General features: G+C 40.2%; 1 protein-coding gene across 1 annotated transcript in view; it reads right to left on the bottom strand.

Annotated features, from left to right (window-relative positions):
• The window catches only part of DLAT (dihydrolipoamide S-acetyltransferase), a 29,531-nt gene extending 2,033 nt beyond the window's left edge, over positions 1–27,498 (bottom strand). Inside the window, exons 1-12 of the mRNA XM_047071605.1 lie at positions 27,178–27,498; positions 26,592–26,693; positions 26,137–26,261; positions 25,825–25,978; positions 22,907–23,033; positions 20,958–21,145; positions 19,298–19,451; positions 11,438–11,505; positions 9,544–9,636; positions 9,082–9,189; positions 4,961–5,076; positions 688–850 (exon numbers count right to left, since the gene is read on the bottom strand). Coding sequence (XP_046927561.1) covers positions 688–850; positions 4,961–5,076; positions 9,082–9,189; positions 9,544–9,636; positions 11,438–11,505; positions 19,298–19,451; positions 20,958–21,145; positions 22,907–23,033; positions 25,825–25,978; positions 26,137–26,261; positions 26,592–26,693; positions 27,178–27,456 — 1,677 coding nt within the window. The 5' untranslated portion in view covers positions 27,457–27,498. The remainder of the gene's footprint in view (positions 1–687; positions 851–4,960; positions 5,077–9,081; positions 9,190–9,543; positions 9,637–11,437; positions 11,506–19,297; positions 19,452–20,957; positions 21,146–22,906; positions 23,034–25,824; positions 25,979–26,136; positions 26,262–26,591; positions 26,694–27,177) is intronic.
• Positions 27,499–27,785: the final 287 nt, after the last annotated feature.

Genomic DNA, 27,785 nt, shown 5'->3' with positions numbered 1-27,785 from the left:
AAAAGACAAAATGTTACATGAAAAGACCTTAAGATCATCTTTAAGAAAGGCCTATGAACTACCATTTAAAAAAAAAAGGAAAGGAAATTGATAAGCGCATGAATACACATACCAGAACATCAAGTTGTGCAACCTAAATGTATATAATTCTTATTTGCTATTTATTTTATTTTTTATTTTTTTTTCAACGTTTATTTTACTTTTGAGACAGAGACGGAGCATGAATGGGGGAGGGTCAGAGAGAGGGAGACACAGAATCCGAAACAGGCTCCAGGCTCTAAGCTGTAAGCACAGAGCCCGACGCGGGGCTCGAACTCACGGACGGTGAGATCATGACCTGAGCCGAAGTCGGCCGCTTAACCGACTGAGCCACCCAGGCGCCCCTCTTATTTGCTATTTAAATACAATAAAGCTGAAAGTGGGGAAAAAGGCCTGAATGGAATACACGTTAATGAAAATATACAAGCATTACAATATGAACAAAAGTCAGTTGTGTGCCTTTTGCAAATTGCTGGAAAATATCTTATTTTCAGCTTCTGATAGGTTATTCACTTTTTATTTTCAGGGCCTTGTGTTCATGAGAATACAAGGCATAATCAAAAGGTGGAAAATGCAATAAAAGCATTATGCTGCCCTTAAAAATAACGTAATTCTTAACATTCAGAAGGTAAATAAGTAATACTGTACCTGGAACTCATGAGGCTGGAGTTTACCCTCTCGTGCTTTGGTTGCTAAAGAAACAACATCATTAGCAATGGCTTCCAGTCCTTTTATATGTGCATTAAATACAATAGGTGTAATGAGTCCTGCAGGAGTGCTGACTGCAACACTGATATCGACTACATGATTTCTATTGCAAAAGAAAAAAGAAAAGGACACTTCAATAATCAACAATATTAAGAGCTTATGTGTCAGGTTAAGCAAGAATATCGATATTTATCTCAGTTTGGCCTACTGGTCAGCCAGAGAGATATCTCTTCTGGTGTTGACATTTTGCTATGCCCTTTCCCTAACTTGGACTTTTGCAAATGGACAAGAAATGGGGTTGGTTACACATAACCTCTAACTGCCTCCCACTTGCCTTGACTGGCAGGTGGAAAATGCCCGGCATTCAGTGAGAATTAAACAAGAACTCAAAGAACTCCCTGGATTTTGAGATGCAGTGGACTGGCTGGAGCTGAGCCTCCAGGCAGAGCTCGAGCAGATGGAAGGAAGAGTGGAGGGAGTGTACTGCACCGTGGGAGAATCAGAGCTCAGGATGCAGGATGGTGGTGTCTCAGGACAGAAAAATAGGATTCCCAATCTGTATTATGCCACAGGTACCTTTGCATCTGTGTCGTTTCTCAGAGTATGTACTTTTAACACAGAAAATAAAATACTCAAATTACAAATAACAAAAAAACACAACCAAACAAAAAGCCCCAACTACACTGAAATTCAATTACCAAACTATTCAAAAAACAAAACTGCGGGTGCCTGGGTGGCTCAGTCGGTTAAGCTTCCGACTTCGGCTCAGGTCATGATATCATGGTTTAGGGGTTTGAGCCCCAGCTCAGGCTCACTGCTGTCAGCCTGTCAGTGCAGAGCCTGGAGCCTACTTCAGATTCTGTCTCCCTCCCTCTCTGCCCCTCTCCTACTTGAGCTCTGTCTCTGTCTCTCAAAAATAAATAAACATTAAAACATTTTTTAAAAATTGTGACACATGTGCTTCTGTATTAATAAGATCAGGCAAGAGGTCTAATAATTGCTACAATTTTGAAGTAGTGATAAGCAAAAACCACTTTTAAGACTCCTGCAACAAAGCTGTGATATGAAAATAGGTGATTTTTACTGATCACCAGCACAAGTACTGTTAATACCTCTTTGATTTATTCTCTACATTTACGGTAAGAGGAAATGCCAAATTTCAGTTAGAGGTTAGTGGAAAGGAATGACTTTTTCCCCCTCAGCCAAGTTCCCAAACTCCCAAATTATATCCACAGCCTCCTTGGGGTCTGTGTAAGGGCCCGTGCTGATGTATTCTGCAATTGAGAAAAAGTTAAAACTTCACAGGAAGAACTCCAGCTATTTCTAGGCACAAGCTTTAGAATATTATGGTATGGTACCAAATCCCTCAAAGTGCCCAAGCTGAGCCCTCAAAGTGCCCAAGCTGAGCAGGGCAGTGGGACTGTCACTTGTAAACATAAGGATGTGCTCTAATGATAGTGTGTGACTATCACAACTGGGCTCTAGCCAAGGAATGACATAACGAACACTCCTTTCTTAACTACCCTGTCCTCCTAAGCGAGTAAGCATGGTGTTTCTCACCTTGTTCACTGATGAATATAGCCAACAGTACATGTTCAATAAATATCTGTTGAATGGCTATATAAACAAACAGATGAAGGGCATTTGGTAGGAATCAATGAACAATTCATAGAACTTGCCCTGTAGCCTTGATCTGTTCTTCAAAGAAGTGTTTTCTTCAAATACTCTTAAAATGTGAAACATTAATTTACCCTATGACCCAGCAATTCTACTCCAAGGAATGAACCCAAGAAAAATAAAAATGTAGGTCAACACAAAGAATTATACACATATGTTCATAACAGCTCTCTAGAAGATACATCTTTGTCTTAATCCCAGAATCTATCAATGTGATCTTATTTAGTAAAAAAGATCTTTGCAGATTTAATTAGGATCTTGAGATGAAATCATCCTGGATTATCTGGGTGGGCCCTAAATCCAATGCCAAGTACCCTTGTAAGAGACAGAAGAGAAGACATGGACACAGAGGAGAAGGCCATGTGAGGATGCAGGCAGAGGTTAGAGTTATGCAGCCACAAGCCAAGGAATGCCTGGAGCCACCAAAACCGGAAAAAACAAGGGAAGATTCCCCCCTAGAGCCTATGGAGGGAGTGCAGCCTTGCTAACACCTTACTTTTGGACTTTTGGCCTTCAGAACTATGAGAGAATAAATTTTTCTTTTAAGCCACCAATTTTGTAGTCATTTGTAACAGAAGCCCTAGGAAACTAATATAGTCTATAAGGCATAGTAAGACCCTCAGATGTCCTCCCAGAGGGGGATGGCCAATGAAAAAGCATGAGTAGGTTACTGTGACATCTGACAGGACTGAAAAATGGCTTAGAGTTCTCTGGGAACTTTCAGAAAGAACTGATGGTGAGTACAGAGAAAACTAGCTCCTTCTTAGGGAACCACTAAGATCAGCCTGGTCACTATTCACAGCATATTACATCTCTTAGTCATAAATAATTTTTTATGGGCATAAAAATATTAATACTGAATACCGATTTATCCAATATTTGTGCTGTAATCAATTTGATAGGATAATGGTGTGTGTGTGTGTGTGTGTGTGTGTGTGTGTATACAGAAAGCATAACAAAGCTAAATCTTAGCCTTCCTTAATACCAATAAGTTGATAAAGAAAATGAAAAACCCATAAAAGGCAAATGAAAAATGTTTTTTAGAAATACAAAAGTAAATACCAGGGGGAAAAAAAAACAGTTTAAAAGTTGTATTTGCCTCTTGGGAGTAGACCTCAGATTAAAAGTTGAGTAGGTTGGGGTGCCCAGGTGGCTCAGTCGGTTCAGCATCTGACTTCAACTCAGGTCATGATCTCGCAACTTGTGAGTTCGAGCCCCACATGAGGCTGTCTGGTCTCAGCACAGAGCCTGCTTTGGATCCTCTGTCTCCCTCTCTCTGCCCCTCCCCTACTCACTCTCTCTCAAAAATAAATAAAAATTAAAAAAAATTTTTTTTACCATACAAAGCTTGAGCACTGGGTGTTATATGTAAGTGATCAATCACTAAATTCTACTCCTGAAACCATTCTTTCATTATGTTAACTAACTTGGATTAAAAAAAAAAAAAAAAAGTTGAGTAGGTCACTGTAAGCCAGGGAACAATATTCTAAAAAAAAAATTTTTTTAATGTTTTATTTTGAGAGAGAGAGAGACACACACAGAGTACAAGTGGGGGAGCGGTAGAGAAAGAGGGAGAGTTCTGAGCTGTCAGCACAGAGCCTGGCATGGGGCTCAAACTCACAAACTGTGAGATCATGACCGGAGCCAAAGTCAGATGCTTAACCAAATGAGCCACTCAGGGAGCAATATTCTAATGTATACACTCTTATTTTAAAAAAAATTAAATAATAACATAAAAGAATCTACATAGTACAAGCCTAGGCACAGGAGTCAGAATCCTGGTTCCAGTCACAGTTTTGCTACTTCCTAACAAATTAATCCAAGGAAAGTTATTTAACTCATTGAGCTTCAGTTTCTTCATCTGTAAAATGGAAGTGAAAGTCCCTAATTCATAAGGTGGCCATAAGGATTAAAATGAGACAACATGTGAAAGCATCATGCCAGTCACATGCTACCATATACTTTTTTTTAAATGTTTTTTTATTTTTGAGAGATTAAGAGAGAGAGCACACGAGCAGGGGAGGAGCAGAGACAGGGAGACAGAGGATATGAAGTAGGCTCTGCACTTCAGGAAACAATATTAGTTTCCTGAGACGCAGAGCTCAAACCCACGAACCGTGAGATCATGACCTGAGCCAAAGTCAGATGCTTAACCAACTGAGCCACCCAGGAGCCCCACAAAATGTTAACAAATATGTTTCTTGGTACTGTTTTCAATTTGCCTTCATTAAAGTTCAGCAGAATTAACTGGTAAATAAAAACCATTTCAACCTTGCTTTCTAAAGTTTGTTATCAACTTTAATTATTCATATCTGTAAATTTACCTTCCTTTCCTACACTACAAGAATTTGTAGTCCTTCCTAACTGAACATTACCTCGTCAACAGTTTTACATTGTTTTCAATCTGTTTTGCCTATGGAAGTCATCTCCCTCCTGTATTCCATTTCTTCGCACCCCCTATACTCCTAGTTCTACATGAGAAACCACGAGAAAACTGCTGATGGATATACACCTTCCCCAGCAGTATCTTACTTACTGTCTTATAACTGTGTCCAGCCAAGAAGAATTGGCTTCAGGAACTTTTAAACATGCCAAAGCTGAAGCTTTTATGATGAAGTCATTGACAGAAATTTTGCTTCTCCCTTCTAACATCTGCAAAGACAAGAAACCATTGTATTTTCTTCAATTCTCTTCCTGAAGACTGAAACTATATCACCTGGCAGGGGATGTGAGGGGGCAAACACAAATGTCCTGAGGTATAAAGGATGAAATGAAACTAAATTTGGTTGTTTCAACTTTTTTAACGTAGGTCTTTTCAGCCATAAGTTTCCCGCTAAGCACTCCTTTAGCTATGTCCCATAAGTTATGGTATATTAAAAAGGCCGCCTTTTTTACTTATCTCAACAAAATCAAAAGTTGGTTCTTTGAAAAGATCAACAAAATGATAAACGTTTAGCCAGACTGACAAAGAGAAAAAGAAGACTCAAATTCCCAAAATCAGAAATGAAGTAGAGGACATTACTATATGCCCTACAGGAATAAAAAAGATTACTGGTAATACTATGAACACCTATATGCCACAATTAGCTAACTTTGAGAAAAATTCCTAGAAAGACAAAAACTACCAAAACTGAATCAAAAAGAAATAGAACCTCTGAATAGATCTAGAGCTAACAATAAAGAGACTGAATGATAATTTAGAAACTACCCACGTAAGACAGCCTAGATCCAGACGCCTTCCCCAACTGGTGAATTCTGCCAGACATTTAAAGAAGAATTAGTATCAATTCTTCACAAACTCTTCCAAAATAGGGAACACTTCCCCACTCATTCTAGAGGTCAATATTAATCCAATACCAAAACCACACCAAGATATAATAAAAAAACAAAACAACCCAGAAAAAACAAAACTACAGACAAGTATAATTTATGAATATAGATAACAAAAACTCTCAAAAAAACTCTAGCAAACCAAATCCAGCAATACAAGAAAAGGATTATTCACCATGATCAAATGGGATTTGTCCCAGGAATGCAAGGATGGTTTAACATCTGAAAATCAATTAATCTAATAATGTCCTAATGGAATATAGGACAAAAATCACACAACCATCTCAACAGACACAGAAAAATCAGACAAAATTCAACCACCACTTCATAAAAACTAGGAATAGAAAGGAAGTTCCCCAACCTGATGATAAAACAGATCTACAAAAGCTCATAGTCATCATCATCATACTTTAGTGGTGAAAGACTTACATCCCCTTAAGATCAAGAACAAAACAAAGACGTCCACTTTACCACTTCCAGTCAACATTTTGCTAGCCAGAGAAGCCAGCCAGAGAAGTTGCCCAAGAAAAGGTATCCAAATTGGAAAGGAAAAAGTACAACTATGTTTGCAGATGACATGATTTTGTATATAGAAAATCCTAAGGAACACACTAAATAAAAAATAAGGTTGTAAGATACAAGATCAATATACAAAAATCAATGGTATTTCTATACAATAGCAGTGAACACGAAATTTATAATAGTATTAAAAAGAATAAAATACATAGGAACAAATTTAACAAAAGAAGTACAAAAACTTACACTCAAAAAATTATAAACATGATTGAAAGAAATGAAAGACCTAAATAAATGCAAAGACACCCCCTGTTCACGGAGTGGGGACACTGTTAAGAAGGCAATACTCCCTAAGTTGATTTATCGATTCCATGAAGTCCCTATCCCTATAGGAAATATCCAAAACAGGCAAATCTAAGATGGAAAGTAGGTAAGAAGTTGTCTAGGGTTGGGGAGGATGAGAGGGGTGGGGTGGGGGCTATGGCTAAGGAGAGAATGGTTTCATTTTGGGGTGATAAGAAGGCTCCAAAATTTATTGTGGTGATGGTCACAGAATTCTGAATATACTAAAAGCCACTGAATTATAAACTTTATATGGGTGAATGGTATTATATGTGCATTATATTCAAATAAAGCTGTTTAAGAGAAATGAATAAAATATTACATTGGACATAAATTTTTCACGCCTGATTTTCAAATAAATTATAAAATAGCTTTAACATTTTGACAATGAAAGTAAGCAATCAACTTTAACCTCTGTGCCAGTTAAAAAGCTCTGTTAAGGGGCGCCTGGGTGGCACAGTCGGTTAAGCGTCCGACTTCAGCCAGGTCACGATCTCGCGGTCCGTGAGTTCGAGCCCCGCGTCAGGCTCTGGGCTGATGGCTTGGAGCCTGGAGCCTGTTTCAGATTCTGTGTCTTCCTCTCTCTCTGCCCCTCCCCTGTTCATGCTCTGTCTCTCTCTGTCCCAAAAATAAATAAACGTTGAAAAAAAAAATTAAAAAAAAAAAAAAAATAAAAATAAAAAGCTCTGTTAATGCTTCATTGCTTCATTCTTTCATGCATCTAATATTTGAGTACTCCGTTCAGACATATAGCTCTAAAGCCCTGGATATAAAGCAGTGAAAAAAATGGGTAAAAATTCTACTCTCAGGGGGCTTACTTTTTTTTTTTTAAATGTTTACTTATTTTTGAGAGAGAACACACGTGCACAAAAGGGAAAAGGGCAGAGACAGAGGGGGACAAAGGATCCAAAACAGGCTCTGCGCTGATAGCACAGAGCACAATGTGGGGTTCAAACTGTCAAACGGAGAGTTTGTGACCCAAGCTGAAGTCAGACGCTTAACCAACTGGGCCACCCAGGTGCCCTGGGGAACTTAACAATCTAAAGGGGTGGATAGATAATAAACATACAGCATGTAAAATAATGTTACATGATAAAGAAAAAAAAATAGAGGAAAAGAACTAGAGGGAGAAGTGACCACTCACCCCAATCCTCTTCCCTTAATTTTAGAATAAGGTGACCAGGAAAGACCAGAGAAGGTGATATTGAGTCAGATCCTCACGGTGGTAAAGGAGGAAGCCAGGTAGATGCTAGGGGGTGAATATTCCATGCACAGGGAACAGCAAGTGCAAGGGGCCTCAAGTAGGAGTACACAGGTGGAACGTCAAGGAACAGCAAGGCAACCATTGTTTTTGCAGCAGAGTGAACAAGTGGGAAAAGTAGTAGGAGGTCAGAGAGGCTACAGATAACCTGTGTAAGGCGCTGAATGCTGTTCTAATGCCCTCAGTGCCACTGGCTTTTACTTTTCACTTCTTTGAAAACATCTTTCATATCCCTCTCCTACTCCATTCTTAATGCAACCGTCTAGTCCAGACCCTTATCATGCTTACAGGACAAGCATAACTAGTCTCGGCCATTAAAGCATACCACTATATATCTATTTAGACTAAACTTACTTAAAATATTGCTATCATCATGTCACTATTACTGGTTTCTTCATGTCTAATTCATCAAGTCCAAATTGTTCTGCTTGTAAACAAGGTCTTCCCTAAACCAACAACTGCATACCCACCCTAGAAAAAGGTAGTCTCTCTTCCACATCTGCAATACTTACTTCCTTTCTTGAAAGCATTTTACCTCTATGGTATTCCATCATTAGAATGAACTTTCTACAACTTCTTTGCAATTCAAACACATACTATTCTACATGGCTTAACCAAGTTTTTCTTACACCACTGTGAATTCCCCAACTACTTTTACTGGGTTCCTCCTCTGAATTCCTAGAACACTTAACCCATACAACATAATTTAGCAGACAAAGGACATTACCATAAAGAGATTGATGTACAAATAAGTATTTTTATTTTAATAAAAATTGCCTTCTCTGTTTTTCACATGCATTATCTCAATTAGATTATAAACTGAAACTCATGGAGAAGGACTATACCTTATTCTATCTTCCCAAAAGTGCCTTATACTAAACACTAAATAGGTAATTGGTACTTAACTGCAAACACAGAGTAAACATACTCTTATCTAGCTTATCTTATCTAGCTTCATGGGATCATAGTGACTGAGCTAGGCTACAATGGATCCAAGGCAAAATCAACTTTAAATAATAAGCTTTAATCAAGGATTAGAAAATGAAAATTGTCCAAGATATTCTCTCGGCAAGTTAAAATTATGAAGACACCATTTTCCAACATCAACTGGCATATTGGAACAAAAAATATGGGCAAAAATGTATATGTTTAGTGGGGAAATACAAACATTTTAGAATTTACAGAGTTGGAATTTCCAGACCTTTTACCTTATTAAGTTCTTTCCGTACCACCAAAACTTCTCCCATATTTACATCAATGGAAAGGTAATAATGAGGTATGGTTTGCTTAGACTGCATTAACCGCTGTGCAATAACCTAGAATCAAAGACATTAAAACATCACTTGTCTTAAGTGGTTCTTTTCTTTATTACCTAATTCAGGACTCTGTTTGCCCCTTTACTAGCTCCCTGGTAATGCTTACCTCAAGCATTATAACTGGAATATGGAGGACTGCACCGTAACCTGGGCCCCTTCTAGTGGTGTTTAATCAATATAATGTTTGTTTTTCCCAAGTATCTAATTGGCCAAAGCAAACATCTTAAACTAGTCATCTATGATTCCCAACTAAAAAAAGTCTCTGTTAGTGTTTCAAACCATGAATGCAATTAAACAATCAGAGTAAAGACGCCCCCTATGGTGCTGGTTGCAGATTTAGGGTAATATTCTTACGCGACGAATGTTGCTGACTGGGACATCTGTGAAGACACCTGTGGGAACGGGTGCCACTCCTGGACCCGGGGCAGGCACAGCAGCCGCTGGAGCCTATGGGGAAGTAAAAAAGCTCTTAGTAACTGATTCAATCCTGGCATATACAACTGGGGCAAGTCAGTGACTCTACAGATGGCAAAGTACAAATTAGAAGGCTTACAGAAAATAGCTATTTCTATCGCAAGGGAGCAAAAGGGACTCATATTTGTACTGTGCTTACACAACAGTTCTGATTTTAATTTTTATACTTAGAATTCTGTAATCATGTCTTAAGTATAATTTTTCTTTGTTCAATGATTAGTTTATCAAAATAATTTTGTATCTGCAAAATTACCTTCAAGAAAAGCAATCAAAGCATTCTTAAACTGAAAGAAGTAGACATAAACATAAACAAGGTAATTATTTTTCTGGACAGTGTTAAAAAACAATGACATCCTGGGTCTCCTTGTGCCACTAGGGGGCGCGCTAGCCTTTCTAAAAAACAATGACAAATCTTTCATTTTAAAACAAACATCTAAATAACTAAATCATTTTCCTTACTTTTAGCTAATAATCTTAACAATTTAAACCAACTAAACATTAGTTGATTGGTTATGTGGATTTAATCCCTGTGTGGAATAATTAACCACATAAAATTCAAACTCTATTCAACCAACTTGTAAGCATGCTTTTTTTTTTTTTTTTTTAATTTATTTTTGGGACAGAGAGAGACAGAGCATGAACGGGGGAGGGGCAGAGAGAGAGGGAGACACAGAATCGGAAACAGGCTCCAGGCTCCGAGCCATCAGCCCAGAGCCCGACGCGGGGCTCGAACTCGCGAACCGCGAGATCGTGACCTGGCTGAAGTCGGACGCTTAACCGACTGCGCCACCCAGGCGCCCCAGTAAGCATGCTTTTAAAAACAGAGCTAGTCAGGGATGCCTGGGTGGCTCAGCCGGTTAAGCATCCGACTATAGTTCAGGTCATGATCTCATGGTTTGTGGGTTGGAGCCCCGTGTGGGGCTCTGTGCTGACAGCTCAGAGTCTGGACCTGCTTCAGACTCTGTTTCCATCTCTCTCTGCCCCTCCCCCACGCTCGCTCGCTCTGTCTCAAAAATAAATAAAACGTTAAAAAAAAAAATTAAAATAGGGCCTGAGCGAGGAGGGTTTGTTAGGAAAAATTCAGTACCGCTGGAAAAAAAAATTGGAATGAGTGTCAATGTAGCATTATCAACTTTCCTCTTTTTTTCCTTTTTTTTTTTTAGAAAATTTTTTTTTCAACGTTTATTTATTTTTGCGACAGAGAGAGACAGAGCATGAACGGGGGAGGGGCAGAGAGAGAGGGAGACACAGAATCGGAAACAGGCTCCAGGCTCTGAGCCATCAGCCCAGAGCCTGACGCGGGGCTCGAACTCACGGACGGCGAGATCGTGACCTGGCTGAAGTCGGACGCTTAACAGACTGCGCCACCCAGGCGCCCCTTTTTTTCCTTTTTAATGTTTGTTTATTTTTGAGAGAGAGTGCACACGATCAGGGGAGGGGCAGAGTGAGAAGGGGACAGAGGATCTGAAGCAGGCTCTGCAGTGAAAGCAGTGAGCCCGACGCAGGCCTCGAACTCGTGAACTGTGAGATCATACCTGAGCTGAAGTTGGACGCTCAACCGAATGAGCCACCCAGGCAGGTGCCCCTCATCTTTCCTTGTGTATGCTGAATGATAGCACATTCATATCTATATAGTGCTAGCCAGTGAAATTAGGCAAAACACAATTCTGGTCAAGCTATTTCATTCATAAATAATGTATGAAAGGGTCTAACAGGTTGGACAAAACATTTTGTAGGAACAAAGTGCCAAAAAAAAAAGCCAAATGTAACTCACAGGAGCAGCTTTAGTAGGCACAAAAGAGTCGATATCCTTCTTGATGATTCTGCCTTCTGGTCCTGTCCCTGGAAGAGACGCATAAATATCACACATGTGACAGCACACCACTGGTTCCTCCGGGATATCGACACTGTGATCCTGAAGTGCAAGTTCCTAAGGGTTCTCTACCAAAGACCCTCTGAAGTGGTCACTGCTCTACTCCTGCACCTTAAAGTTCTCTCTAAAAACAATAGCAGCTTTTATGCAATTATTAATTTTGATTCACAGAGTGCTCTTGTTTGAGCTGTAGCCGTTCTTTTCTTAATTACTACAGCAAATGCTCTGTTAGGCGAATGTGATAACCGCTACACTACGGAAACCCTGTGGCAGCAAATGCTCTTTGTTAAGTATTTCTCTTTCAGAGTTTTGTATCAGTTTGTTCTTCATTTTTTCATGTCCTTTACTTTTAAATTGGGAAATACTGGCGTATGGCTAATGCTGATACCTCCAAAACAAAGTCTAGCTGCCTCTTCTCCTAGGCAGCTCCAAAAAAACCCCTTTCTGAATCTTGAAATGGATCTCGTTTGAGTTCTAGATTCGTTTGATCGTAAAGAATTCCTTTTGTACAGAGTCGACAAGACAACTATTTCAGATAATTTTTTCACCCCAAAATAGCTTGAATAACTCTCAGCTGCAATGATCATATCTCTACAATTGTTTCTTCCTCGTGTGGGCTCCATCACTCACAGCTCTGTCACACTTGCCAAGGCTCTAACCCGGCCTATGTCAGAGGCCTGGGAGTGAAGTGTGTGCAATGTCACACGTGAGGAAAAATCTTTAAAATCCTCTCACAACAGGCTGAGTTTTATTTTCACTCAATTTCCTTCCTCCTCCCATCCACAACCAATCAGCTTTAACTTTAGACCCAAACAGATTCCTGAACCTTAATTCTAAGGAGATTCAGAATTTAGTTATTTAAAATACCTTTTATACTGGCCCACTTCTAGAAAAAATTTGGTCAAATTGATTCATCTTCCCCCAAGGCAGACTTTTAAAAGGATTCTTGTTGTACGCAGTTCGTCCCAACTCCTTTCCTTCATTATGAAAAATGAGTTGGCTAGGATTGTGCTTATCCTCACCCGGAGCTCTAGAACAGAGGTAGCAGTACCCCTATTAGATTCTCCTCTTTTATAAAAGACAGAACCCATAACCTCCCATTACCACCAAGGCTGATCTGGACACCACAGCCCCTTGAGAGGAGGAGACCTACAGAATCACCTGCCTTTGGTTGGACTTCAGCCACCCTCAAGAAATTCCCATTAGGAGTCAGCTGAAATCTTTTAAATGTTTCTGTCCATCTCCCTACAGAGGCACAACAGGCCATCATAAAGCAATATGGTATAAAGGGAAGAACACCGGGCTAGGAGGAAAAATGCAGGGCTGTGTCAGATAAAAATTAGACACAGTCTCTGTGCTGGTCTTTTTAGTCTCATCTGTAGGACACAGGTTATAATGCCGGCCCCTGCTCAAAGGAATGTGTGAGCACTGAAGATCAAATGGGATAGTGATGTGAAACTGCTTTGCCTCAAAGAAATAGAAAACAAACACGGGGACCTGGGAGACAAATCAAACTTGGACACTAGGGTTTAGGCTTTAAAACGGTTTCTGTCTGGGACACCTGGGTGGTGTCTGTCAGCACAGAGCCTACTTGGGACTCTCTCTCCTTCCACTCCTCCCCTGAGCATGTATACACTCTCTCTCTCAAAACAAATAAAAATAAACGTAAAAAAGAAAGTTTCTCCCCAAATGAATACAAGTAGTCATATTTGCTAAGTCATTTGTCCCTCCAAGAAGGGGGGGGGGGACTAGAGGTTGAGTTCAACAGTTCACAGCCAAGGATTTAAATAACCATGCCTTCTTACTGAAATCTCTATCAAATAAATACTCTTAACAACAAGATTTGGAGCTTCTGGGTTGGTGAACACATCAATGTGCTAGGAGGGCAGTCCTCTGAGCGAGGGCATGCAAGCTTTGCACCACCCCCCCACCACAAACCACTCCTCGTCCTATGCATCTCTTCTACTGACTGCCCCTACACATCCTTTACAGTAAATCAGTAACAGTAAGTACAGTGCTTTCCTGAGTTCTGTGAGTCGTTCTAGTGAATTTTCATACCTAAAGTGGGGTCTTGGGAAGTCCTGACTTACAGCCAGTAGGTCTGAAGTATGGGTGGTCCCTGGGACCTGTAACTGGCATCAGAAGTGGGGCTGTCTTGTGGGGCTGAGCCCTCAAGCCTGGGGGGCCCGATGCTAACTCTAGATAGTTAGTGTCAGAACAGGATTGAAGTGTTGGATACCCAAATGGTGACAGAGAATGGACTGTTGGTGTGGAAAAAAAACATACATTTGATGACAGAGAGGTGTCAGAAAACCCCACGCAATCACTGATCCTCTCAACTCGCTTATTCTAGACCATTCCTTCCTACTGCAAAATTTCTTCAGTCTCACCAAGACCCCCCACTCCACTGACTTGACCGCTCCCATCATCTACCATCTCCCTATCCCCTACACTTCCTCACCCAGGAATGGATGGATCACGGTTATAGTCACTCCCTGGTCAAAATCTAAAATGTCTGCCGGCTCAAGGGAAACAAAAGCAAATATGAGCTACTAGGACCTCATCAAGATAAAAAGCTTCTGCACAACAAAAGAAACAACAAAACTAAAAGGCAAGTATGGAATGGGAGAAGACATCTGCCAATGACATCTGATAAAGGGTTAGTATCCAAAATCTATAAAGAGGTTATCAAACTCAACACTCAAAAAAATAAATAATCCAGTTAAGAAATGGGCAGAAGAGAGGAGCCTGGGTGGCGCAGTCAGTTAAGTGTCCAACTCTTCGTTTCGGATCCAGTCACGATGTCACAGCTCGTGGATTTAAGCCCCACATCGGGCTCTGCGCTAGCAGTGTGGAGCCTACTTGGGATGCGCTCTCTCTCTCTCTTTCTCTCTCTGACCTTCCCCGGCTCATGCTCTCTCTCTTTCAAAAGAAAAAAAGAAAAAAGAAAAGGGCAGAAGACATGAACCGACATTTGTCCAAAGAAGATATCCAGATGGCCAACAGAGACGATGCTCAACATCACTCATCATTAAGAAAATACAAATCAAAACCACAATGAGATACCACCTCACACCTGTCAGAATAGCTAAAATTAACAACAAAAGAAACAACAGGTGTTGGCAAGGATGTGGAGAAAGGGGAACCCTCTTACATTGTTGGTGGGAATGCAAACTGGTGTAGCCACTCTGGAGGAACATGGAGGTTCCTGAAAAAGTTAAATAGAACTACCCTATAACCCAGCAATTGTACTACTAGGTATTTACCCAAAGGATACAAAAATACTGATTCGAAGGGGCACATGCCCTCTGATGTTTATAGCAGCGCTACTGACAATAGCCAAACTATGGAAAGAGTCCAAATGTCCATCGACTGATGAAGATATAGTATATACATAAATGGCATATCACTCAGCAATCAAAAAGAATGAAATCTTGCCGTTTGCAACAACGTGGATGGAGCTACAGTGCATTTTGATAAGCAGAACAAGTCAGTCAGAGAAAAACGAATACCATATGATTTCACTCATATGTGGAATTTAAGAAACAAAACAGATGAACACAGAGGAAGGGGAAAAAAAGAGGAAAGCAAACCATAAGAGACTCTTAACTATAGAGAACAAACTGTGGGTTGATGGAGAGAGGTGGCCATGGGATAGGCTAAATGCAAGATGAGTATTAAGGAGAGCACTTGTTGGGATGAGCACAGGTATTATACATAAGTGATATAATCATTAAATTTTACACCTGAAACCAACTTTACCGTGTATGTTAACTAACTAGAATTTAAATAAAAACTTGAAAAAAAAGGTCTGCCTTCTCAGTGCCAGCATCAGAGTAGCTTAATGCTGTTGGGGACAAAAAAAGTACACACTTAGGTGACTGATTATACTCTAAATTCAGAGCCACAAACCTGAAATAGACACATAAACTGCCCAGAAACTAAGTTATATTTCCTTCGAATTCACTTTCCCTGAGAATACTACCTAACAAATTCTCTAACTGCAAACCTCCCCATACTCAGTCTCCAGCCGATACCTTCACTTCAGACTTTCTTGATCAAACTGCAGCAATCAGAGTTATTCTCCTTGTCCTCCACCACCAAGCCTATAAATCCACCCCATATTCTCCTCTCTCCTATAAAAATAACACAAAATGTCCTTAATTCCTATCAAAAGCCAATCCTTTCCTTCCTACATTTTCAAAAACTGTTTCTTGCCAAATTATTCTGCCCTTTCCTCACCATCTATTTATCCCTTTCTATTAGACCACTAGTTCTCACCAACACAATTTTGCCCCCCGGGGAACATGTGGCAATGTCTGAAGTTGTTTTCCGTTGTTACAAGTGGGCGATGCTACTATGACATAGTGGGTAGAAGCCCCGGATGTTACTGAGCATCCTACAAAACACAAGACACCTCCCTCCCCCAAACAAAAATTATCTGGTCAAAAATATCAACTCTGCCACAGCTGAGAAACTCCATACTAGACCTCTTCTACTATCACTCACTCTCAAAAGCCCTCTCTTGAGCCCATATTCTCCTAAGCTACGTCCTATTTCTATGCCTTCCTTCATAGTGAAGCTTCTTAAATGACTTGTCCACAAAGCTATCTCCACTTCTCCATCCATATTCTACTTTTCGGCTTACTCAGACTTCCACCACACCTTTCTTTTGAAGTAACTGTTGTCAAGTCCCCATGTACCATCCTTGACTAAGTTCTGTTGATTCTGTCAAAAATGTATCTTGAAGCTGTCCATTTCTTTCCATTTTCACTGTCACCATGCTGGAAAAGTCACCACTGTCAGCTCCAGCAAAAGCCTCTTAACAGGGACCTTGGCTTTCACTTGACCCATCTGCATAAAGCAGCTAAAATGATCTTTTAAAAATACTTCCCTATTGGAGCGCCTGGGTGGCTCAGTTGGTTGAGTGCCCAATTCTTGATTTCATCTCAGGACTTGATTCTGAGGTTGTGGGATCGAGCCCCATGTCAGGCTCTGTGCTGAGCATGGAGCCTGCTTAGGATTCTTTCTGTTTCTCCCTCTGCCCCTCTGTCCTGCTCCACTCTCTCTAAAAGTAAAACACACACACACACACACACACACACACACAAAGAAACCAAAAAACCTGTCCTTATTTTAATCTTTTAGTGGCTTCCTACTATGCTTTAATAAAATTCCAATTATACAATGACCCATAAAGTGCTCCTGCTTCTAGCCCCTATACTTCTTTCCAACCTCACCTCCTTCCACTAAACCCTCTGCTCACTATGCTCCATGAACGCTGGCCTCCTCTATGTTCCTCAGACGTGCCAAGCTCTCTCCCACTTCAGATGTGTACTACTGGTCTCTCTGTGCCCAGTTCTTCACATGGGTGGCTCACAGCTGACTCCTCATCTTTCAGGTCGTATCAAATTTCACCTCATCAGAAAGATCTTTCCCAACCACCATGTCTAAAAGCAGTCATAACTGCACATATATTCACCTTGTCACTCAATAGTGTATCACTTGGTTTCCTTCTTGGCATTCATCTTATGTAACAATAACAGGTTATTTTCATTTTTACAGCTAATATCTCTATATGCTGTCTATGTGCAGGCACTCTTTGTCAACTTAGTTAATCCTCAAAACCTGTAAGCCATTATTTTTATACAGAAATGAAAAAACCGAAACATAAAAGGTCATAAAGCTAGAGTACAGGAGAGCCAGGATTCGAACCTGAGCATTCCAGCTCTGGAGCCCATACTCCTAACTACTAAGCTGCATTCCCTTTCTGTTCATTTAACTCTTTATTGTTGGTAATACAGGCATCTGAAACTGAAATCTTGTCTGTCTTATGAACAAGTGTTAGATGCACAGACAACACTCGATGAATTTTAAATACTGGTAAATGAATCACCTAACTCTAATTGCCTGATTACGAACATGGGGATTTCCCCACTCACATCTTGTGTATGGCAGCCAGTGTTGCTAAGTATCTCATAAACGGTCCTTGTTCACTTGTCTAAATTCTTCAGATATAATTATTAATCCAGCCCCTCCTCCCCTTAAAATCTATTCCAACTTACTTTGCTAATTCTAATCCCAAATAACACAAAAAAGTGGCCATATGCCATTGAAACAACATGAAGACGGAAAAAAGCATCTTAAAATATTATAAAAATCCTCTGAGGTCCAAAAAATTTACAACATTCTATTCTTATTCTTTGGGGACTGGCTTGCCTTCCAAGCATGAAACAAAAGCCAGCAGACAGATGATAACCAGCACTGAATGCCCACAGCCAGACAACTGGGGAAATAACCAGTATCTAGACTCAAATTGCAACTTTACTACTTAACATAACATAAAGGGAGATCCCTTAAGAGTATCTTCTTGGGGCACCTGGGTGGCTCAGTCAGTTAAGCGTCTGACTTCAGCTCAGGTCACGATCTCACAGTCCGTGAGTTCGAGCCCTGCATCAGGCTGAGTGCTGACAGCTCAGATCCTGGAGCCTGCCTTGAATTCTGTGTCTCCCTCTCTCTCTGTCCCTCCCCTGCTCATGCTCGCTCTCTCTCTCTCTCTCTCTCTCCTTCAAAAATAAATAAAAATTAAAAAAAAAAAAAAAAGAGTATCTTCTTATCCAAAAAATGGTGAATGAGAATTCTCATTTCAAGAAAAGAAGTGCTAAATGTGGTAATTCAGTGACTAGCTCATAGCAGAAGCCATCAAACCAGGCTTCAGGATTAGTAATTTCCACTTTGTTCAAGTAAGTACACTAATTACCTTACATTTAATTTTAGCTCAAAGACATTTATTTAAATGCCAGGCAATAATATTAATATGAACAGAACTAACATTTGTTGAGTACCTACTATACTCTAGATATTGTCTTAAGCCCTTTGCCTGTTTTAACGTACACATTATTTCAGATTTACAGATGGAAGAGCAGATGGTTTAAGTAATTCATCTATAGACATACACAAGTAATTCATCTAAAGCCATATTACACAGAAGATGATAGAGCCAGGAGTAAACCCCAGATGGTCTGATTCAAGACCCCATACTCTTACCACGAAGCTATACTTTCTCTTTGGGGAGAGAAAGATAGGAGTAAGACATTTCCCTTTGCCCTCAAGGAGCTTTAGTTCAGTTTTATATGAATTCTATTATTCAAAGTCATTTCAAATCACCCCAGGTTTAGGTTTTGTTCACTAACAGAGACTTCTTAATACAAGGTCAAGTCATAAAATTCAACTTTGCTGCACAAGCACATTATACTTTCACCAACAATTAAGTAGTTCCCAAGAACCGAGAAAGAAAAAGGCTGTCTATACTATATAGGTAGATCCTAAATAGACTGAATACAGCACAAGTTTCCCTATCTGTGGTGGCAACAAAGGAGATTATTTCACTCTCTCATCCTTGTCCCCACTGTTCCATGTAAGATGACTGTATAGTTGTACTCGCTAGTCTTTTTTTTTTTTTTTATAATTTTTTTTTTTTTCAACGTTTATTTATTTTTGGGACAGAGAGAGACAGAGCATGAACAGGGGAGGGGCAGAGAGAGAGAGGGAGACACAGAATCGGAAACAGGCTCCAGGCTCTGAGCCATCAGCCCAGAGCCTGACGCGGGGCTCGAACTCACGGACCGTGAGATCGTGACCTGGCTGAAGTCGGACGCTTAACCGACTGTGCCACCCAGGCGCCCCTGTACTCGCTAGTCTTAAGAAGGAAACTCAAGTGAGTTTTATCTTTACAACCCCATTCCACAGAGACAGACTTACCTTTTACCTGTGTAAGGTCAATCCCTTTCTCTGCTGCCAATTTCTTTGCAAGAGGACTAACGAACAACCTTCCCTTTGGTCCAGCAGGAGTAGTAGGGCGGGTGGCTGAAGGTGTAGGGGCTACAGGTTGGGGAGTTGGAGGAACAGGGGCCACCTTTTGAAAAAAGTTAGATTGTTAATTCACCACTGCAAAGGCTGGTCTGAAAGATAAGGACTTTACATTTTATTAAGAAGTCAAGATATATTAAGTAACTTTTATCTTTCTCTTAAAGATCATAATGCACATTTCCCCTGCTTAACCAACTTAATATAACAATATGAAGAGGAACAACAATACTTTATGTCAAAGACAGTACCAAGTTATCTTTGTGATAACATGGAGAGGCAGGAAATTTAATACTGTTATCCAGTATATAATATCTTCATAGGCTTTCTTCACTTTACTCTCTTGCTGCTTCTTATTCTCATTTTCTTACATGACCAACATGGTTTTTGTTTTCAGTTAACGTCATTTCAAACTAATAAATTATGCTGGAAGGTTCCATGTTGAAAATATCTTAATAAACCAGCACTACTACTTGCCAGCTCCCCACAAACGTAGGGCAGTAAGAAATCAAGTTTCCTTTGACAAAAATATTGTACGTAATCTAAACTCACATGATTCTCACATCTACAGAAGGCTGGTGATAATGTTATCTATGCCTGGACTTCACACAAGTACATAATAGATATATAGTATATAATGTAGAGCATATAGCAACAAGACTAAATTCTAAGCAAAACAAGCCATGTTACATCAAGGTTCTAATGTATTATAAACAGAAACCTGACCCACTATCATAAGCAAATACCAAGAGCACTGACAGTAACAAAGATTAGTTGACCCTCCAACGACATGAGTCTGAACTACACAGGCGCACTTACACACGGATTTTTATGGTATGGGACTGTAAATGTGTTTTCTCTCCTTTATGATTTTAATAACATCTTCTTTCTCCAGTGTGCTTTAAGAATACAGCATACAATCTATATAATATACTAAATATATGTTAATGGACTGTCTACGTTGTTGGTTAAGGCTTCTGATCAATAGCAGGCTTAGCAGTTAAATTTGGGGGGAATCCAAAGTTACACACGGATTTGCAAGGGCGCAGTTAGTGCCCCAGTCCCTGTGTTGTTCATGAGTCAACAATACATAATAAATTCTACAGAAACTGGGGAATGAAGTATTAACTTCCATATACATATCTACACCTAAAGCATAAAAAGAATATGTCATCTCAGCTTTGTTCTCAGCAGACCTCATGACAGTAGGAAAAAAGAAACAGACACAGGTCAAACAACTATTAGGTGGGCAGTGCAGTGCCACATACCTGTAGATCTCCACAAATGCTCACTATGTCCATCTTTTTTTGTTTTTCTTTTCAGATTTTTTTTTTTTTTTTTTTTAGTAATCTCTATACCCAACATGGGGCTTGGATTCACAACCCCAAGATCAAGTCACGCACTCCTCCAACTGAGCCAGCCAGGTGCCCCTAACTATCTCCTTCTTTATTCGTAGAGACTTAGGGCGGGAAGGAACCCAGGATATTATCCAGTCTAATCCCTTAATTTAGAGATGAACAAGGTAATGTTTCCTCAATTCTAGAAGCATACATACCGGGGGTGGAGGAGATGGTGGTGCTTGTGGTTTTAAATCAGTTACTTCAGTTGGCCTATAGTCAGCAAATGCTGGTATATCTTCCTCTTTTTCTACAATGATACAGAGTGGGGTTCCTAGAGGGACATCTCTTGTGCCTTCAGGGATCAGGATTTTTGCCAGGTAACCCTCTTCCTGTACTTCAAAACCTTGAATAGAAAGAAAAACCATTATGGAACTTAAGGGACTCCACTATCTCACCAAACTCAAAGCAGTTTTAAGTAAAAAGTTCTTCTCCTTCAAGCAAGCTACCCAACCTGTGGTGAGCTATTCTGCCTCTCTATGTCACAGCTCCTTCAACTACAAAATGGGGTAACAATAATACCTACCTCACAGGGACGTTATAAGAATTAATATTTTCCAAGAACCTAGAAACAGTACCTGATACAAAGTAAATACTAAATAAATAGCTGTTAAATAACACTCTGAGAGATTACAGACAGTAGTTAATTCTGAATATTTTTCTAAAACATCTCTAAGGGAAGCCCCTACACAGACCCATAAGACCCCAAGCTGGCATCAACTGTACCAGTATGACCTCAGCTATACTGCTAAAAATAAGAACCACATGGATGTTAAATTAAGGGAACTACTAGGTTTGACAGTGATGTGGGATAAATTATGCCCCTAAAAGCACCTTTGGAGTTTTTCAAAGAGATTATATTGGGTATTCAACTATTCCAATGTAAAGAATATGGTATTACTAGGGTTTCTAAGGAATTTACAACTTAACATTTTATTCAGCTACTGCTCTTGGAAAGAACTCCAATGTGAAGTGTTTCAAGAGTAAAACTAAAAGAAGCCATCGCAGAGAACAATTTTTGCCTTCCAGATCTGGGCTTTCTGTTGTGTTGTGCCTCTCCCTGATGAACACATCTTTGACGAATCTTTCCCTTCTCCAGTTAAGCATTAATATCCATTAAGAGATTAAAAAAAAAAAAAAAAAAAAGACTTCAGGGCCACAATAGAGTTGGACCAAGGTAATACTTCTCCAGTGCCTAGAGTCTCTAGAATACTATCTCCATAGCTATACTGGTATTCAAGTTAAAATGCAAAGCTCATCTATTGTTACCAAGATGTTTGTTTATTTCTTTTTCACAAACAGAATCCTTTCTTCTAATAAAATCTTCTGGGAGGAATACAATATACAAAAGGATAAAAAAGTGGTTGCCCTGGTGGAAGTTGGGAAAAGGGGCAGGGCACAACAAAGTCCTGTCATGAAGTCTCCTTGCCCCAAGGTACCATCAAGGACTCAGGGGGCTGGAAGAACACAATCTAAAAACCACCATTGCAGAGGATGCCCAGAATCTCCCACTGCATCTTTGAGGACTGGACAGGAAATAGATTCGTCTACTAATTATCTGTAAATACCATCACAAATATGCAATTGTCTAGGTGGGTTTTGTTCTGAGCATAACAATGAATCAGAAAGGGAATACATGGAAATGTGACATGATACCCGAACAGGTATATAAACACTCTATCAGTCGTTCTCAAACTATGAAACCAATCCAAACCCTGGTTTTAGTTTTTCCTCACAGTCATCTTAAATTCTTTGGTATTTTCCTGCCTTAGAAGTACTTTTCTCATGTTTCTTCTTTTTTCCCTTGCCCAGTTTAGAGAATGGTGGTTCTGATGTAGCTTCTTAGCAACATAAGAATGTTAAGAAGCAAACTCTAACCTAAAAATAATCTCTAAGTTGACATATCCTTGATTCATTTAGAGTGTGGTGTGGAACTGACAAATCCCACTACATACACTTCTGTTATGACATATTCTGTTCCAGGAAATGAATCCCCAAAATTAAAATTTTTCATGTTATCACTCACTCATTATAGGATAGGACGGCAATCCTCTTCCCTCATTGGAAAACTCAGTGCCTCAACCATTAAGAGCTGAAGAAATCTCACCTATAGTGGCCTTGTCAGTCTCTATCTCTGCCAATAAATCTCCTTCACTTAGCTTCTCACCCACTTTTTTCTCCCATCTCTGAACTGTGCCCATGGTCATGGTGGGAGAGAGGGCAGGAAGAACCACCTGCAGAAATAAACACACATTACTGCTTAATACGAGGAAGACTTGGAAACAATGGCACTCAAGCAAGCTTCAATAGCTTTATGGAATGATAGTGACTCTGATGATCCAAATTCCCATCTGTCTAATGCCTTCCTAAAGTAAAAGTTCAATGCCTCAATGTCCCACCAGTTAAATCATCCTTCAAATCTCAAGCTTTACATTATCACTCATACTTTGATTCCTCCCCCTCCAAAGTTAAAAGCAATGGGTATACATGAAAGATTTCTTCCTAGATAGTCAAAATTAATTCAATTACATCTCTAAACACAGAATATCTTTTCTTCTTTTTTATTACATAGGTTAAGCTAGAATTTTTCATTTCCACAGAATGACCTTGGTCTAGAGTATTTCATTAAAATTTTGCTGTGCTCTCTATGAGCATATATCCTTTTACTCAGAGGAAACTTCATTCTCCCAAACTTCCGGATACCTTACCAAGAGAAAAAAAAGAATATTATGAAAAATTATATACCAACAAATTGAACAACTGAGAAGAAATGGATAAATTACTAGAAACATATAACTTTCCAAAATTGAACTGGGAAGAAACTGAAAACTTGAACAGACCAATCACTAGCACTGAAACTGAACCCAAAACTCCCAACAAACAAAAGTCCACAGATGGCTTCACAGATGAATTCTACCAAACATTTAAAGAAGAGTTAATACCAGGACACCTGGGTGGCTTAGTTGGTTAAGCATCTGACTCCTGATTTTAGCTCAGGTCATGATCTCACAGTTCGTGGGATCGAGCCCAATTTCGGGCTCTGCACTGACAGTGTGGACCCTGCTTGGGATTCTCTCTCCCTCTCTCTCTCCCTCCCTCCCTCTTGCCCCTTGCCTGCTTGTGCACACACATGCTCTCATTCTCAAAATAAGTAAACTTGAAAAAAATAAAGAGGAGTTAATACCTAGTCTGCTCAACTATTCCAAAAAATAAAAGAGGAAGAAAAACTTCCAAAATCATTCTACAAGGCCAGCACTACCCTGATACCTAAACCACCAAAAAAAAAAAACAACAACAAAAAAAAACTACAGCCAATATCTGATAAACATAGATGCAAAACTCCTTAACAAAATATTAGCAAATTGAATCCAACAATACATTAAAAAAAAATTCATTCACCACGATCAAAGAGATTTATTCCAGGGATGCAAGAATGATTCAATATTTACAAATCAATGTGAAAGATCACATTAATAACAAAAAGGATAAAAACCATATGATCATTTTGACAGATGCAGAAAAAGCACATGACAAAGTACAATACCCATTCATGATAAAAACCTTCAGCAAAGTAGGTTTAGAGGGAACATACCTCAACATAGTAAAGGCCGTATATGACAAACCTACAGCTAATATCACTTTCAATAGTGAAAAACTGAGAGCTTTCCTTCTAAGATCAAGAAGAAGACAAGGATGTCTACTCTCACTTTTATTCAACACAATACTGGAAGTCCTAGCCACAAGCAAACAAGAAAAAGAAACAAAAGGTATCCAAATTGGTAAGGAAGAAGTAAAACTTTCACTCTTTGCAGGAAAAATAAATAAAAGAACTATTCTTACAACAGTGACTTCCGCTCCAATAAAATCTAAACATCAGATTGGCTGACCTAAATGAAAAAGTGCTTTGACATTCGTATGGCTTGTGTGTCCACTGAATTTGGACGCTTTACTCCGTTATTATGGGTTTTGTTTGCTTCCTCTCAACACCAGGATTATGCTGAGAGAAAAATCATTTCAAATAAAGCCTCAGGAAGGCACGAAAAAGAAGAAACACAAACTTAGAATGCTAATTACAAACTTTTTTAAATGTTTTTTTCTGTTCAGAAGTTGTCATCTCCACCTACTTCTTAAAAACTAGTGAGGCCAATAATCTCTACACAGTATCTTAAAGGATAATTAAGACACAACTGTAACACTTTGCACACAAAGCTACACACAGAATATGGAGAAAAATGAGTGAGTCTTATGTAGTGAGAGACAGTTTGCTAAACAGGATGAAATAAATGTGTGAACTGAACATCGCACAAAACGTCACCACACAAAACGTCTATTAACAACAGACCACGGAGAAGAACATCACGCCCAAAAAAGAAAATGATTCCTATACAGAAATTTCTACAAATACACTAGGTGAAAGAAAAGTTTTAGTTTTAAACCTTCAGAAAAAGGCCAGCTACTTTTTTACCCATTTCCAATATTCAAAAAACAAATATACATGGGATAACCCTAGTATCTAATAAACTGCTTTAGTCTCTTAGAAACAGATTTAACAGAACCAACAGTGATTACTATTTATTCCCTTCAGCTCTTTTGCAATGCTATTATATGTTTATTTTACACTGACTCTTTATTGTCAGTTTCCTCATTTATTAATATTACTGGACTACTTCACCCACTCTTAGAAAAAAACACCATATGTCAAAGAAAAACATCAACTGATGACTTTTATCCAACAGATAACATGTGAGGCCTACTAAACACTCTATAATGTTCTTGAACGAACACTGCCAAGAACTATCTTGTCCACCACATGGAGGTTGGGAAAGGTTAAAGGAATTGTCCTAGTTCATATACCTGGAAATAACAGCTAGGAGTAAAACTCAATTTTCATATTTCAATCTCAACTTACTTTCAAATGACAACAGCTAGCCATATTTAACACCAGTGTCCAGGATGGGATAGCCATCGATGAAAAATAATGAACAATAAATTTTCTAGAGCAAACACCCAGAGGCAGAGGCTCACCTGCATGTGAGTGGGATAGGAGCTACCAGGAGCCTGAGCAGAAGGTGTGGGTGGTGAAGCAGGGGCAGCGGGGGTTGGCGCTGCGGCTGCTTGTGGGGTAGGTGCTGCTGCGGAATCCAGTGTGTAATTTTTAAAGGCCTCAATATCCTCAGGCCTAAGGAAGAGAAGGAATGGGTAAATACAGGGAGTTATAAGGCAAATTTAGCTCCTAGAAAAGTAGTCTTAGAAACCTTTAACTCCTATTTTCTCAATTCTGGGTTAAAATACTCCACCAAGCATGTAAGTTCCACAAATTACCAAAGTACTACTCACTTCTCAACTGTGATGCAGATGATTGCTCCAACTGGAACATCTCTGGTACCTTCAGCCACAAGTATCTTTGCCATGTAACACTCCTCCAGGCTCTCAAATCCAACAGTGGCCTTATCAGTTTCGACCTTTTAACACAAAGCAGGAGCTTAAGCTCGTGCTACCAGTATGAAATTTATTAGATTGTGCCTAGAATCACACAGTTCAACAGTCTGGTGAAGATGTGAAGATAAAGCCTCTATTATAGATCTGAAAGGAATTATTTAAAAAAAACACCTTAGCTAAAAATCAGTCTGGCTAGTTGCTGACAGCATCTCTAATCAACCTTCTCTAATATCAGGTTGTAAAAACCATCTAAGTGTCTTAAGCAAAAAGAATAAGTACCTATCCGGAAAGCGAACACTCAGTGTAGCTAAGCCAGTTTCTTCTGACTCATTTCCATATTTTAAACAACTTACCTCTGCAATTAGTTCACCCTCATTGATTTTTTCCCCTTCCTTTTTTTCCCAACGGGCTATGGTGCCTGCCTGCATTGTGGGGGAAAGAGAGGGCAATGGAACCTGGAGGGAAAAAGGAGAAACAATAAATTTTAAAAATGTTATCTCTCAGTCTGGTTTAATGTTTCATTCAATTTTACTTAATGCGAAGAGTGTACTGAGTCTCATCTCATGCCGGGCACTGGGGACAGAAAGGGAGTTCCTGCCACCAGTTCTCCAGTGACAGGGTTCCTGCTCCACAATCCTGTGGGACTGACAGAGCACCTAATTCAGCAGACACTGCACAAATAGCTTCAGGTTTGGAACCCTTCTTTCAATGGACTAGATCAGGAGAGGGAAGCCTGGAATTCTTTCCCTTCAATAGAATAAACAGATCAGAAAGATAAGCTCAACAGCCAGAGCAAAGCTGGGTATTGGAGAACGGACAAATGATACATACTAGGAACGGGGTGGAGGATCACTGAGGACTCAGAGAGAAGATTCCAACGCCAAGAAGTCTGCCCTGAAGGACAAACTGGCTCCCGTGAAGGGCAGGTCTGGGGCTCACCTTCTGATGCGGGGGCAGGCTGTAACAGCGGCGGCCAGGTGATCCCAAAAGCTGCAGCGCGAGGCGATTCCTCGGTGTGGCCCACGAGCTGGGGCTCCACCCGCAGAGTGCGCGGACCCTGCCATACCCCGCGGTCCCGCTGCTGCAACGAGCCGGAGCCGCGCCAGCCCGCGGGGTCACGCACGGAGCTCCCGGGTCCTCTCGCAAGGCCGTCCACCGAGCCCCGAATCCTGCCCTTGGGGCCACATTCCGTGCTCGTCGAGCACAGACTCGCCACATACTGCCAGCGACCCCCACACCCCAAAACCAAAGCCGTCTCCGGAGTGACCTCTCCAAGAGCAGTGCGGCGTTGCCGTCAGCCACACCGCGCAGCCGCACATTGTCGTAAAATGGGCTCCAAAAGGTTGGCGGCACCCCTCCCCAGACCAGAAATGGGTGGAACGTCCGCTGTTCTCCCGGTAGTGGGGTAACGGGTGGCCCACAGCGGGTAGGGACGACTACTTTGGAGCCACGGGGGCAGGGGTGTTCCAGCGGAGGCAACGTAGGGGCAAGTTTGGGAGAAATGAGACGCAGGGAGGAGTAGGAAGGTGGAAGGGTTCTAAGGCATC

The sequence above is a fragment of the Lynx rufus genome, unplaced genomic scaffold, assembly GCF_022079265.1.
Source record: "Lynx rufus isolate CCGP_SWC_20201006 ecotype Redwood Valley unplaced genomic scaffold, mLynRuf1.p SCAF_9, whole genome shotgun sequence".
NCBI lineage: Eukaryota > Metazoa > Chordata > Mammalia > Carnivora > Felidae > Lynx > Lynx rufus.
This window is presented reverse-complemented; position numbering and strand designations above follow the sequence as displayed.